General features: G+C 39.0%; 1 protein-coding gene and 1 non-coding gene across 2 annotated transcripts in view; both read left to right on the top strand.

Moving 5' to 3' along the window:
• Positions 1-14,020, top strand: part of Nedd1 (NEDD1 gamma-tubulin ring complex targeting factor) — a 37,574-nt gene extending 23,554 nt beyond the window's left edge. The window contains exons 9-15 of the mRNA XM_028783118.1: positions 2,302-2,430; positions 4,458-4,505; positions 5,398-5,600; positions 6,659-6,815; positions 7,647-7,803; positions 11,995-12,061; positions 12,461-14,020. Of these exons, the coding sequence (XP_028638951.1) occupies positions 2,302-2,430; positions 4,458-4,505; positions 5,398-5,600; positions 6,659-6,815; positions 7,647-7,803; positions 11,995-12,061; positions 12,461-12,565 (866 nt within the window). The 3' untranslated portion in view covers positions 12,566-14,020. The remainder of the gene's footprint in view (positions 1-2,301; positions 2,431-4,457; positions 4,506-5,397; positions 5,601-6,658; positions 6,816-7,646; positions 7,804-11,994; positions 12,062-12,460) is intronic.
• LOC114634533 lies at positions 8,391-8,536 on the top strand. The gene has a single exon (XR_003713348.1). It is a non-coding gene; the product is annotated as a small nucleolar RNA SNORA79 (small nucleolar RNA).
• Positions 14,021-14,961: the final 941 nt, after the last annotated feature.

Below are 14,961 nucleotides of genomic sequence, written 5' to 3'. Positions count from 1 at the left end.
TTTTTGAATTATAATTGAATAATGTCTTCTAAAATGCTTAATTAACTGTATTATGAAAATTTGCCATGATTTTCATGACTAATTCTGCAATTCTGATCTTATTCATGGCTTTAAAAAATTAAAATGATGGTTTCTAAACTGTGAAGTAGAGTGTCAGTTTTTAATAAACAGCTCTTCTTTAAGGATGACCACACTCATTAGCAAATGAAGACTCGGGTCTGATGGGTTACTGCTAATGACAACTCTCCACAGTCTCAAAATTTCTGGCAAGAAGTATTTGCTTTGTCCCCACGAACAGACTTTTGTTTATTCTGAAGCAGCTGTCAGCTTATAGAGGAGTTTTACTCAGTGCTGAGGTCTTGAGCTCTGCTTTTGGCAAACTCAGAATTTTATAAGCTTAGTCCCAGTTGTTGCCTTACTCTCTGCTGTTTTACATACACAGACACATCTTTGCTTATCCCGCTAGCTGTGTGTCTGTGTGTCTGTATGTATCTGTGTGCGCATGTCTGTATGTATGTATCTGTATGTGTGTAAATGTGTCTCTGTGAGTGTGTCTGCAGGTGCATGTGTGCTGTGTGTATGTGTGTGTGTGTATCTGTGAACACCAATCTGTGCAGGTACATATGTGTATGTCTGTGTTTGTGTGTCTGTGCAGGTACATGTGTGTTTTGTGTGTGTCTGTCTGTCTGCCTGTCTGTGCTGATACATGTGTGCCTGACGACAGCTTTGGGTGTCACATTCCTTACAGACTGTCTGCTTTATTTCGGGAGTCAAGGTTTCTTACTGGCTTGGAACTTGCCAAGCTAGCTGGCCAGCAAGCCACAGAGATCCCTGTACTACCTCTGCCTCGCCCGCCATTGCTGGGACTACAAGCACTTTTTTGTTTTTCTTGTGTGGTCTGTGGTTCATCTTCAGGTTCTACTGCTTTTAGGGCAAGCACTTTCCTCACTTTTCTCACTGAGCCATCTCCAGGCCACTGCTGTCTCATTATTTTCCTCTTATACACAAAGTTAACATTTAACATTTAAGATAATTATGCCAATCAGAGAAAATGTGTCTCAAGTGTCTGGCACATGAGACAGTAAGTGATAGAACAGTGATATTGTAGTCATAGTCATAACCATGATGCTGACTTATTTTGAGATTAATCTGAATTAATCTAAACTTTAAAAAATTCCTGTTTCTACTGGAGTTAACTGATTGAGTAATTGAAAAGGACCTCTATAATTTGTTGCTGACCCTCAGTTTAAGTAGGAAGCAGCAATTTAAGAGGTGAAAAGTAAGGCTTCAGTACTATGTTTTTATGATACTAACTCTCTGTTTTATCCATTCAAGTACATTAAAAACCTAGAAAAAGGAGGTAAGCCCCTCCCTCCCCACGTGATCCGCTTTCATCCCAGTGCCTGTGTAACCCGAGTTAACCTTGAAGTTCTGGCCTCACAGTGCTCCTTCCCGCTGTGTGTCACTGCCAGGCTGGAGCCCCTGCTGTAAACACCCTTCAGGGTTATGATACACAGGCACTTTGGGTTTTTATCAGTTTGTTTTTAAGTTCATTTTCTTAGCCCAGCTTTGTCAGCTTTGGAAATCCAGTTGACTGTCATCTTTGGCTTCTCAGTTTCCATCTGAGACTGAGATGTCAAGTCAAGCTCCTTTGAAAATATACAGCAGCACGCTGCCAGTCAGAAGCTAGAGTTCACCACTAACACAGCAAGGTGGTCCTTATTCCATGCTTGCTCCCACAGAGCCTTAGCTCTAAAGCCAAGAGCTAGCAAGCCCTTTGCTCCTGCCTCCTGCACGCTTCACAAGTTTGGTACTCTCCTTATTGCTAGTAATGTACTGCGTTATGAGTCCTGTAGTTGGGTAGTGCTGAGAGTAGGGAAAGTTAAGCTCCCACTGTGAATGGAAGAAGACTTGGATGGGGATAAGAGGCCTGCTTTCTGTAAGTTGGAGAGCAAATGTTTGTTGTCTCTTGTAGATGTTAGGCATCATGATGGATGCCTTGCGGATTTGTTTTAGTTGGTTATAGGCAATTATAAGCGTAACAAACATAGATTGTATTTAGTATACTTTAAGAGGGCAGCAGAAGCATATTAATGATTTTATAAACCTTCCAGTGAAGTGTTGTCTGTGAATAAATGACTTTAGAAAAGCCCTTCACTGACATATTCTGCTGCTTTTCTTGATGCTTAATTATAAACTTGCAACAGTATGGGTAATGTTCATTTTAGAGTCTAACTTCTGATGTTAGCAGCTGTTTACATGGATATAAAAACACTGACTTTTGTATCTAATTCTTCCAAGGTTTGGCTCGAAGCAAAAATACAGATATTTTATCTAAGGAAACAGATCCTGGAAAAAGTCAAGATTTCTCCAGCTTTGATGATACTGGGAAAAATAGTTTAGGTGACATGTTCTCACCAGTTAGAGATGGTAAGTGTGCTCAGATCAGGCCCAGTCTCCCATGGCTGTTAGATGTGGGTATCTAAATCATACAGTGGTTTGTTCTAGATCTTTCCTGTATTTGATATGTGAGAAGTTGGCATGTTCAAGCAAATGCTGGTCATTGTACATGGGTCCAGTCCCTACCACTGTCAGGAGGGGCTCCACCCAGGGTCTTTTTTGTGTTAAGCTAGTGCTAGAGCCCCTGGGCTTAGGTGCCAACAGAATTTCTTAAGGGAGTTTCTGCCATTATAAACAACCTTTGACTTGTATCTGCTTCAAATAAATCCCTAAAATCTTGATTGTTCGGTATGCAAAAATAAGAATTACTAGTATTTATTTGGTATTTACTTAGTTTTCTCATGGCTAGGAAAGAGATTGCCTCTTCTTGTGCACTTGTATATGATAGTTTAATGTGTGTGTTATATTATCTCTGCCATTACCCTTTAGAAGTCACTACTGAGAAGAAACCATTGCCGCCTTGATGTGTGGACACAATGTATATCATTGTCCAGCTGAGCCTTTTCAGTTCTGCTGAAGCTCACAGTCCCTAATGGGATGGTTTCAGTGCTAATAGCAGACTCAGTGATCCAGGCAACTATCTGAAGAGCAATTGGACAGTTAAATTATTCATGTTTTCTGGCCTATTAATTCCATTTCTACCAATTTACCTCAAAATAATCACAGACATCTGTAAGATTTGTATGTTTACAGATTTATTTGTAATATTGAAAAACCAGAGAGACTCTAAATGTCCACAGTAGAGGATTTAAACACACACACACACACACACACACACACACACACACACAACTTTTGCAACTTTTGTATGTTTAAGAGGGACTTTTTAATGAGCAGCCTAGCTTTTCGTTTAGTTGCTGCATCATTTTTTCAAATGTAAAAATTTGAGGTATACGTCTCCATTCATTGAGGCTTCATCCTTTTTGTTTGTTTGTTTGTTTTTGTTTTGTTTTTTGAGACAGGATTTCTCTTTGTAGCCCTGGCCACCCTGGAACTCTCTGTAGACTAGGCAGGTCTTCAACTCAGAGATCTGCCTGCTTCTGCCTCCTGAGTGCTGGGATTAAAGTCATGTGCCGCCATCACCTGGCTACAACTCTTCTTAATTTAAGGAAAATGTAGACAACCATAATGCTTGTTTTTTTGACTAGAAATTGGTTTTAATTTCAAGGATGAAATTCTCTAAGGCAAAGTCTTAATCTTTGTTTCTTCATCTGTTAAATAAAAATAATTTTTATATTAAGATGAACTCAAGAATTTTTTGTGTTAGGGGAATTGACATCTAAGCTCAACTGAGCAGTTGCCTAACACACAAATCTGGTGTGCTCAAGAGAGAAAGGGTTGGAGAGAAGGGGGTGGGGGCAGGTAATCATGTGCTTATTGGCCATTTTGTATTTCTGGTGTGTTTATAGTGGCTTATGCCCATTCTCCTGTTAATATGTTAATGTTCAGTTCACAGTTTTTGTTATGTTTTGACAAATGAATAATTATAATATTGCAGTAGTCTTTAATTGAAGTTAGTATCAATAAAGCCACATGTTTTTGTAACATTGTAATACTTGTAAGATATTCTTAATTCAGTTAATTACCCAAACAATTTCATGAGACAATCAAGGCATTATCTCTAGTGTAAACATAAAAACATTGACGTTTAACTGTATTGGAAGCTTGCCCCAAATTGGAAAGATACCAAATAGAATAAGGGAAACTGGGTTGTTGGACACCAGCACCTACTTTTAGGCTTGTCATGCAATGCTGTCTCCTTACATGACCATGGGATTCTGTGGGAGGTAAAAGAAGAGTCTAGTGTTGGTGTCTGGCCTCACTTGTGCTCAGGAGTGTGAGTCTCTGCCCTCTGGGGAGAGCAAGCAGGAAGCCCAAGTTTCCTCAGCTTCTTCTTTTTTTTTTTTTTTTCTTTTTTGCAATTTTTAAAAATTTTAAACTGTATTATAAAAAATGTTGCAATAAAAAGTTATTTTGACTTTCTTATTTTATTATAGATGCTGTAGTCAACAAAGGAGGTGATGAATCTGTAGGCAAGGGAGATGGTAAGAAATCTTGAGAAGTATCTTCATGAAGATAAACAGTACTGTTGCTGCTGCTGCCGTGTACCACTTACCTCAGCTCCTTTAGCTTTAGATAGCAAACACTTGGCATCTCACTGCCTCTTGGCATTAAGCATCACTGGCCGGATGCCATTTGTTGGCTCCTGGTCTGTCCTTTCTTGATACGTCAATTAAGGAATGGGCCAGAGCTTCATTCAACTTTGCTTCCCAGCTCATTCGTGTGGCTTTTGACTGGAGAGACCAGTTTCTTGCCCCCTTGGGTATCCTCTCCACTGAATTGAAAACAGCAGGTGCTTCCTTCCCTCCTAGTGGACAGTGAGATCGAGGGCAGCTGAGAGAAGCCAGACTAACTCATCTTGGAAGTGACAGCTTACCCTTTAACCATACTCCTTTCCTTAGTCTAACTCAGGCACACTGAGGGGAATGCACACGGCGTAGGAGCCAAAGGCAAGGATCCTCAGGTCGTCTCACAGGCTGCCACAGACCCACACACATTACACTTCTCAGTTATCAAAAGCTAGTGCTACCTCACTCATTGATTGTGCTTTGTAGTTTTCAAAGTATTTGCACAAGGAGAGAAACTTGAGACATTCTTGCCGTGTAGGCCAGGCTTTCCTGCGTAAGGCTCCTGAGCACAGCAAAGCTCCTAGACACATGGTTTTTTAAAGGCTTACCGTACTTCCAGATAGGAAGTCGTGTCAGGATTGAAAGGTTGTAACCCCTCAAATCCACACCATTTTAGTCATCCAGCCTTCCGAGTCCTGATGCCCCATCTTTTGCCAAATATTTTGACATTATTTGAAGAAAGTGCTTATACCCAATGTTTAAGGTTGGGAGACATCTTATGTGTATGGCGTTTCCTTTCCTTTCCCAGGCCTTGACTTTCTACCACAGCTAAACTCAGTGTTCCCCCTGAGGAAGAATGCAGGCACCTCCAGCACGCTGGTTCTTCACTCCAGCCCTCTTAATGTCCTCATGGGGTCCTCAGGGAAAGAAGAAATGGAAAGCCATGAGCTGTCAGCCGAGTCTAAGAGAACATACCTAGGGAAGCAGGAACCTAAGGACTCCTTGAAGCAGGTATCCACCTGAAAGGAATATCCAACTTAAGGGTTAGCACTCAAGGGGTGACTGCCAGTATATGTGTCTTAATTATTAACGTCTTGTACTTACTAGGCAGGAGAATAGTTTTAAATCTTGATGCCAGTTTTTAATAACTGAAGAACAGTTCATAGTCTGTCAAACTGTGTCTGTGTTACAGTTAACCACATATCTACAAAAGAATACCTCATAACTGATTTTTTTTTTTGAGGAGAAATAATTTTTATTCTCATGAAAGCAAGGGAAAGAAAAAACCTCATGTTTAAATAGAGAAAAATCAAATTAAAATAGTGTATATTATAACCCTATGTCTGTGCATTCTTCATTCTTATTGAAGAAAAGAAATTTCCAGCTAATTCTTACTTCTGAGAAGTAAAGCTAAAACACTGGGGAATATATTTTTATGCATTTCATTTTTAGTTCACTGGGTCTGCTTGAGTAAAATTCTGATTTCTTAAGGAGACATAAAAGAGATATGTAGAAAAGGGAAATTCTTTTAAAATGTATTTCTACTGTAGCTTAAAGCAAGCTGGTGATCAGGTGGTTCTTAGTGGTAGGGCAAATCTGAGGTTGTTCAGAATGACTAAAGGATTAGCACCTTGAGGTCACAGGTTAGAGGGAGGTCAAGTCTGTAGATATTCAAATCACAGTGTTTATCTTCTTATTTACATTTAAAACTACAAGATAAAAGAGAATCAAGTCAGAAGTACAAAAATGTCGTTAGTTTTCATTATTTCTGTCTAGGTACCACAGGAAAGTCAGAGTTCTCTTTTCTCCCCTCTTTCCTCTTCCCAGGGATTTGCATTTTCCGAGTGTAGTCAACAAGTGCTTAGTAATTTAAGTTTTTGTAACATTCACATTTTTGATTAATGTGTTGGCTGCGCTGCTAGCACCAGCTCTTTCTCAGTTTGTCTCTGTTCTTCATTTTCCTGACCCTGCCTATTGGGAGAATGCAGTAAGAGCTAGATACAAAGTTTGTGGGTAATAGAATAATATAAGAAATGCATATTAAAGTGACTGTTTGTTTTAAATACAAGTTTACAAAGTTGATCTCCTCTGGTGCTGAACCTGGAATTCTAAATACCTCTCCATCATCTAACCAAGTGAGAAATCTTGAGAAATTTGAAAAGCCAGAAAAAGATATTGAAGCCCAGTTGATACATGAACCCTCAGTCAACGGATCCTCAACTCCAGGTAAGCACATTGAACATTCTTAGGTTTGAAATGTGCAGTTGGAAAGGTCCCTGACTGTTTCACTGTTAAAGGATAAGTAGAATATCCATGGACTAGATAACACTAAAGGAATGCGTTTATAGACAGCTCACCAGCATGACTTCTTATTAGGAGGCAGGAGTGGTTAAATCCATCAACCCTGATTTAATTGTTATGATGTGAGCTTCATTCTCAGCCCAGTATATAAGGGCTTGATTTAACTCAGTGTGCATAATGAAGAAAGGCTTTTTGGAAAGGCTTGGGTAATATCTGAAATCTGTAGAAAATTTGTATTAGGTTTTATTGTTAGAGTTTATGCCGTAGACACATAAGACCCAGTTGCATTTAAGGGAGCTGAGCTGGTCTCTAAGAGAAGCGGCCTGTTCAGAAGATCTCTTTACAGAGAGGTAGTTCTCCATTTGTTAAAATCTAAGGCTTTGCCAGTGCCAATGGCTTCAAGCCTGTGTTCCTCCTGTTTGTTTTCAATAGTTCTGGTTTATCTGCTTTGTGGTACGGCTTGTCACATACATCTTTTATAAGAGGAAATGGTTCAGGGATTCTTCAAGATTAATCCCTCTGTCATGTGTTATTACATTAGACAGTTGGCAGTTTATATATACAGATAAATGACTATTAGAAATAATGTCGTAGAAAGTTTCTAAAATTTGTATTCCAGACAGTGGGTTTTTCTAAATGTCATAGGAACACTGTTCTTTTGCAGTTTCCGAAGTCTTTCTTTACCAAATCTTATTTAGAAATGCTTGATGTCTTTTAGTCCAAGGTAACTATCAATATTTTCTCCATTTGTTTTAGTACCAAAGGCAGCATCGTCCGTCACTGCTGGAGTAGCCAGTTCACTCTCAGAAAAAATAGTCGATACTCTTGGGAACAGTCGGCCAAGTGCACCTCTCTCCTCTGTCCAGATCCGATTTATTCAGAACATGATCCAAGAAACACTGGATGACTTCAGGTATCTCTCAGAGACTGCTTATCCCCTAGTCACTGAGTTTGTCTTTACCTGTGTGAAAGCAGAACCAGAGTTCATCTTGGTATGGAGAGGCACATTTGCCAACCTGATGGAGACGTCTAGTGTGCAGCGCGCCCTTGCAGATTCTGTCTGAGTCTTCAGAATGGGGCAGATTTTTATATATTCAGATGTTGTTCTTAATCCAATACTTACAGATCACCTCAAGTGCTCTATGGCAAGTGATGTGGGAAACAGACCTTTGTGTTTGGTTTAGATTCTATGTGGGACCTAGGGTAGGGAGCATTTGTCTCTGCACCCATGTGAAGGTCAGAGGTCAGATTGCGAGGTCAGTTCTCTTTTTCTGCTGTGTGGATTCTAGAGATTAAACTTTAGTCTCAGCCTTGGCAGCAAGTGCCTTTAGTCATTGAGCTACCTCACCAGGTCTGAAAGACACCCTATACATGTACTTCTAAATGTTTTTAGATAGATGACTTCAGGATGTTACAAATATGTATGTATATAGGTATAAATCTTTCTATAACTTAACTTTGTTCTTTCTACCATTTGAATTTTCATTATAAAGTTATGTTTGATGACTGTTCCTCCTGTTGCCTTTAGGTATGGCACTAGGATTTTAGGTCATCATAAATTAAAATAGATTTTTTTCACTCAGAGAACATTAAGGTAATTGGGATTATCTCTTTGTATTCTCTGAAATTTGCAGGATCAAACAAAAAATATTAATGTGTTCTAGAACACTGTGGCTTATTTTCATGGTTATTTCAGAGTTTGGAAGTTATTTTCAGTCGCTAGTGTTTTTTTTATGAGATTTTTCTCCTCTTTCTAACCTGTAATTACTTGGATTTTAATGAGAAGAAAGTTGGAGATACATAGTTTTTAATTGGTGTACATTTTTTAATGTTTAAAATATTTTTAAATATACTTTTAAATATTAGAGATTTTCTTTTTAAAAGATTGTCTTTGTAATAAAAATGTTGTGCCTACTTTACATATGTATCAGACATCATATGTATCAGAAGTGGGAATCTTCCCACAGTGACCATTGTTTCTTTAGAATAAGTACATTGTATCCTATTGTGATGTATGTGTTTGTTTAATGTGAATCAATTCATTCATGATTGGCAAATAGGGTACTGTAGACGGTGCGACGGGAATTTTGTCATGTAGCAGCAACTGGATTAAAGTGGATACAGCGAGTCTGGCCATCTCCTGCTTCCTTGCTGTGGTGGTTGGTCTGTTCTTGTTTCCGTCGCTGGGCATGCCGCCCTTCCATCTCTCTTTTTTTTTTTTTTTTTAAAGATTTATTTATTTATTTTATTTTATGAGTACACTGTAGCTGTCTTCAGACACACCAGAAGAGGGCATCCAATCTCATTACGGATGGTTGTGAGCCACCATGTGGTTGCTGGGATTTGAACTCAGGACCTCTGGAAGAGCAGTCAGTGCTCTTAACCGCTGAGCCATCTCTCCAGCCCGCCCTTCCATCTCTTAATGCCGCATCCTCAATCTGTTGTTCTTTCCCCTTCCATTAAGTGACCATCAGTTTGTCTCAGTAAGATCATATTCATTGTATCAGACTTTTATCATGCTTTTAATTATGCTGGTATTTTTATTAGGGCTTGTTTGTCCCCAGACAGTTGCATAGATTATGAGTAATCTGCTTTAGTCCTTTCTCTCTGTGTCCTCTTATTTTCAGTGCATGGTTTTAAAAGATATAAGAGGTTTTGAGGACACCATAAATATTTATGACCTGATAGGAGAACTGGATAACAGCTAAGTCTAGTGCAAATAAAATGATGTTGGAAACAGAGAAAGAGAGCAGTTTTCTCCAGCAAATGTAAGAAAGTATCACTGAAGAGAGGTTTATTTTACCCTGAAGAGTATGGGAACAGCATGAGAAGAGGCATGGTCATAAATTTTAGGTGTGTCCACAGAGAGGAGGAACTATGCCAGACACAAGAGTAGAGGGTAGTGTTTATGAAGGCCTAAACACAGAGTTAATGGAACATGGTAGTACTTATTGCCTGTTTATTATACAAGCATCCGAGTGTCAGTTCACTGATCTGCTGATTCTAGAGATGTGGGCTCAGGCCTTCCTTTCAGCTGAGAAGGCTCTGGGTCCTAGGTGGAGTCTGGTTCGAAGCTAGGCCACCACCTCTGCATTATCAGGGCTTCCTTTACAAACTAAGGCTGTTTCTGGCTTTCTGTGCCTTAGGCCCAAGTGGCTCAGGGTTTCTAAGTTAGTTGCTCTGCCTCTGCTTCCAGTAGGCTATATACAGCTACCCCTGTCATTGTGGGCACAGAAGGGACAGTGTTAAGGCACTTGGTCATGTCTTTTAGCTCTCATGGCTGCTCCTCTCTGTGAGACCATAGCAAGCTGTTCTTAGTATGTCTTCCCTGACCCCAGGTGTCACATGCTCTGTGCCCCAAGGGGTCTCTTTCTTCCACTCTTCTTTGTTTATCGCTTAATTTTAATAAATGCATTTAGTGAAGGCCCAGGGGGATAAGTTGGTCATGGCAGACTTGACAGCAGAGGTTCTTAGAATTCTAAACTCTGTAGCCAGTCTCAGTTGACCTTGAAAATCTATAGAAATCTCAGCTCATTCTCTTCAGCTTCTCACAGGGAGTTTCTCCTGCACATGCTCAGTATAGAAGCTTAAGCCTCTTCTCCCAGGAAGAATTCCTCCTTTCTTTGACTTTAGTTTAAATTTCTTTGTATTTGCAACTGTGGATAATTTTAACAGTTAACGTTTTACAGACTTGTTCTTGCCATCGAGAGATGGCATCATAAGTGATCTTTCAGGATTCCCATCTGTCAGACAGCTCCCTTTGTTTCTGTAGTCGCTGGGTTAGGTTTTCTTAGAGTAAGTTAGTTCACCCCTAGCTTCCCTTTATTCCTCCGATTTAACCTTTGCCCTTGTGGGACAGCAGCCGAATGTCTGGAGTATTAACTCCAGCTTTTTATCTTGGGGGGTCTTGTTTTATCAACACCCCACGGATGTCCAAATGCTCTGCTCCTCAGCTGCTCCTGTATCTTTGCTCTCCCGCCGTCCAGCCCAGTGCAGGAACTCACCCGTGTCCCCCATACATTAGGCTTGCTTTGCTTTAGACCTTCCTCTTACGGATCTTGAGCCTACTGAGGCTTTTCATCTTGACTTTCTTGGTAGTCATGTGCTCTTAACACTCCCCTACCAGAGGAGACTATCTCAACTGCCAGGCCCCTGTTTCACCCAGCCTCGTTCTCCATACTGAAATAAATATACATGCGGGATGAGAGAGCAGAAGTAAGTATGGACTTGATCTAGAAGTGGGACTTTTCTTTTGTGTAAGACAGTAACTTTTGAAACCCTGGCTATGGTAGTATGCTCTGATGTCTTTTTTCTTTTTATTGCCTTTTGTTATATTCCTGGGAGCTGCACCAAGGGCCCAGTGTATGGTTGGCAAGCACTCTACTAGTTTGCCTCCAACCTTTCTAATACCTTCATTTTTATTTTAAATATATAAATTTTAATTCTTCTCAGTTTAAAATTCTTCTATTTATTTATTTTTGTACTGGAAGACAGGCCGAATGCTGGGACTTAGGTGTGTTAGGCACATGTTCTATCACTGAGCAATATCCCAAGCATAGTACACAGATATACTTTTAAAGAAAATCATTTCTTTGCATAATAATCAGAAGACTTAAGATTTTCTGCAAGCATTAAGCAGTAACATCATTTGGGAACACATGGTAAGCCTCTATGAGTTGATGATGTGTGTTGTATGTACTGTCATTTTATTATCATAGTTACTAACTTTTATTCAGTGTTAACTAGCTAGAGCCTATCAAATACCCCCTTTCTACTGGCAGTCCTCTCTTAGTAGCTAAGACTTTGACAGTGAGAGGGCCTTGAAACCTATGAGCGTTCTGACTTGCCTAGAACCCCCTCTCTCCAGTGAGCCTGTCTTCATTTCTTCATTGGCAAAATGCCTGTTACATTGTGGAGATTAACCAGTTCCTAAATTTTCAAGTAAAGGAATCACTGTTCTGCCAGTCACACAGCAAACATCACTGGTACATTGGTAAACCTGTGGTTAATACCTGTTCATTTAAACAGGGAACATACTTTGTGAGTGAGTGATCTAAAACTGTAACATTGTTCCAGTTCTAACAGGGATTTATCTTCTTTCTAGGGAAGCTTGCCACAGGGACATTGTGAATCTGCAAGTGGAAATGATTAAACAGTTTCATATGCAACTGGTATGTATAGTAAATAGTGCCCTAAAGAGTGTAGAAGGGTGAGGATCTGAGAAAAGGAATCCATGAAAAAATGGTCTATTTGTATTTAGTTGTTACAGCTAGTTTCTAATATAAGTAAGTAGAATTTGGATGTTTTAACAAGTGAAGCCAATCTCGGCTACACATGTGCTTTTAACTTGGGGAAGTTGAGGCTTCTTTGGTGAGTAAACAAAAAGATCCTCAAAAGTGTGACTGTAAATCTCCCCGATATTTAATTTCTCTTGCAATCTTTCTGGTTAGGTCCAAGAAATACCATTTAGCTAGCTAATTAAGCATCAGAGTGGCAGCTCAATACATGTAACACTGCTCGCTGCATAGTGTGAAGAGCCCATAACTTAAGATGCATGTTCCCTTTTCCAGAATGAAATGCACTCTTTAATGGAAAGATACTCAGTGAATGAAGGCTTAGTGGCTGAGATCGAAAGGCTGCGAGAAGAAAACAAAAGGCTGCGGGCCCATTTCTGAAGACTCAGGACACCTTGATTTGTTATGAGTTAGGAGGTTTCTGGTAACTAAAATACACAGAATCAGTATTGTCCACATGGCCTTGAAAATGGATATTGCAGCATGCACTATTCCATCTCTGTCAGACATATTTATATTTTTATATTAAAACTGCTCAGAATACCATCTTCCTAGTGGGGAAGTCTACAGGATATTTATTTTTTGAATGCCTTAGCCATACACTAAGTGCCCTTTTCCTAAAAGAAGAAAATTTTCATAAGAGTAGGTTTATGTTTTGTAAATGACTTTTTAAAACAGATATATTTTTGATGGACAAATTGTATTCCAAATTTTTTTAGGTATCCAATGTTTAAAACCTTGGTATACCTTCTATTTTATGAAGAAATAATTTTAAATTGGCAATTGGATTTTTTCACAGTTTAGGAATTATTTTGTTAACATGATGACATCAGGTATGCCTTATTTATTTAGTGTATATGTAATACATTTTGGAACTTTGCGTTGTACAGATACATGGTACCTTTGTTCTGGTTACCTAACTTTACATATGAAAAACTTTTAAGGGTTTGGAAGATTCAAGGGCTATTCATCTGCTGATTGTCTAATGAATTAACGATGTGCAAAATTATATTATAAGATTATCATCACCGTGACTCAACTTAGGATCAGTGAGTGATATTTTCTTGTAAGATACTAAATATTACAATATTGTTGCCATTTTTTCCTCACAAGTGAAAGGCATAGATTATGTCTTCTGTGTTGTGTACCATTAACTTTCTCTGATTATAGTGTGTTGTGAACAGCACTTTCTATCATTAGCCTTATGATAATATTATTTATAAAGGTTCATCATGTAAAGAATTTACACGTTGGCAGCACTGGCTGTGTTCATCTGCCTGCTGTGATCCACACTTTGATAGGGTTGGATTAAGGGGCTACTCACCCATTTATATTCTTGTTGGCTCTTGCCCAAAGATTTCAACTGTGTACTTTATATATAGATCTGTTACCCACTTTTGCTTTCCAGGATCAAGATGTTTACTAAAATGTAGCTTAGATTACTCACTTTATGTGTTTTTAAAAGAGATGGAAGCTGTGTGTATTTAATAAATATAAACCTATGAATAATTATCTCCAAAAGTGGAACAGGAATAGGACTTTTCCCAGGTGACTCAGAAAGTCTATTTGTGTATCAAGTTTCTGTGGTCTTTTCTTGGCAGATGTGGCGGCATTATGACTTGTAACAAGTCCCCTTATATGTCACTCAAACAATGTTAGAATGCAGAAGTCCTTCGTCTATATACTACACTTTAATCTATTAATATTTTCCTACTTACTTTTTCTATAGGTGTATATATTGTGTTTTAAAAGGGGTCTGATAGAACGTGTATATAGGTGAAACATTTGTCGTGGGTTTAAGCACTGAGTACAATAAACTTTTGTATTTAAAACGTAGACAGTCTGAGCTTGAACCTTTCACCTCTAGCTGAAATGGAATAATAAGAAGGGGACTTAACCGTCCTCTGGGAATTTGAAAACAAAAGACAAGATGGTTACTAATACACAGCAACAAAACAGTACCCTCTCCCTCTCCCCTTCACCCTTCCCCTCCCTCCTCTCCCTCTTCCCTCCTGTTCCTTTCTCCTTGCCCTCCCTCTCTGTCATCTCCATCTTCTCTTCCTCTTAAATAATTAAATAAATCCTTAAAAATTGTGGAAAACACACAGTGTGTTATTTATAGGTACATGTATGGCATCAAAGCTTATCTTAGAAAAGGAAAGACCCTGATAATTAGTGACCTCAGGTTTTACATGCAAGTAGAAGGATATGTATTCCCCAATGTAAGAAAAACAAATGGAAAACAAAATCAGTTGGCAAAAATAGTGAAGTGAACAGTAGTTCTTAGTAATAAAACTCATAAGCCACCAGCCACTCTACTGAGAAAACCAGACTTAAATGATTAATATTGGAAGTGAAAGAAATTGCCTGTTCTACAAGTATTTCTCCATCTTGTGCACAGGTGTGCACAGACACACACAAAGCTAAGTATGAAAACTAATGAATTATTTCAAATATTTAAAGAAAACACCCAGTACTGAACAAGTGCTTGTAGTATTATGAAACCAGGGTGGGATACCCAACTCAGAAAGGCCAGCAACACTCTGATACTCAAAGGAGACAGCATCCTGACAATCCCACATCACATTTTAATAGTTCAAATACAGCAGTCTATTAAATGATATAGGAAACATCTTGAAGATGCAAACTTGGGATAACAAGGCAGTCTAAGAGAAGACTGTCACAAAGCAAACATTCTTTTCATAGTTGCAGAAGTGTTTGATAAAGCCAGTGTTCACTCCTGTTAAAGCCCAGGTGCAAGTGAATATGCAAAAGCC

Source organism: Grammomys surdaster, unplaced genomic scaffold (assembly GCF_004785775.1).
Source record: "Grammomys surdaster isolate TR1022 unplaced genomic scaffold, NIH_TR_1.0 958, whole genome shotgun sequence".
NCBI classification, from domain to species: domain Eukaryota; kingdom Metazoa; phylum Chordata; class Mammalia; order Rodentia; family Muridae; genus Grammomys; species Grammomys surdaster.
The sequence above is the reverse complement of the archived record's forward strand: the minus strand, read 5'-3'. Positions and strand labels throughout refer to the sequence as shown.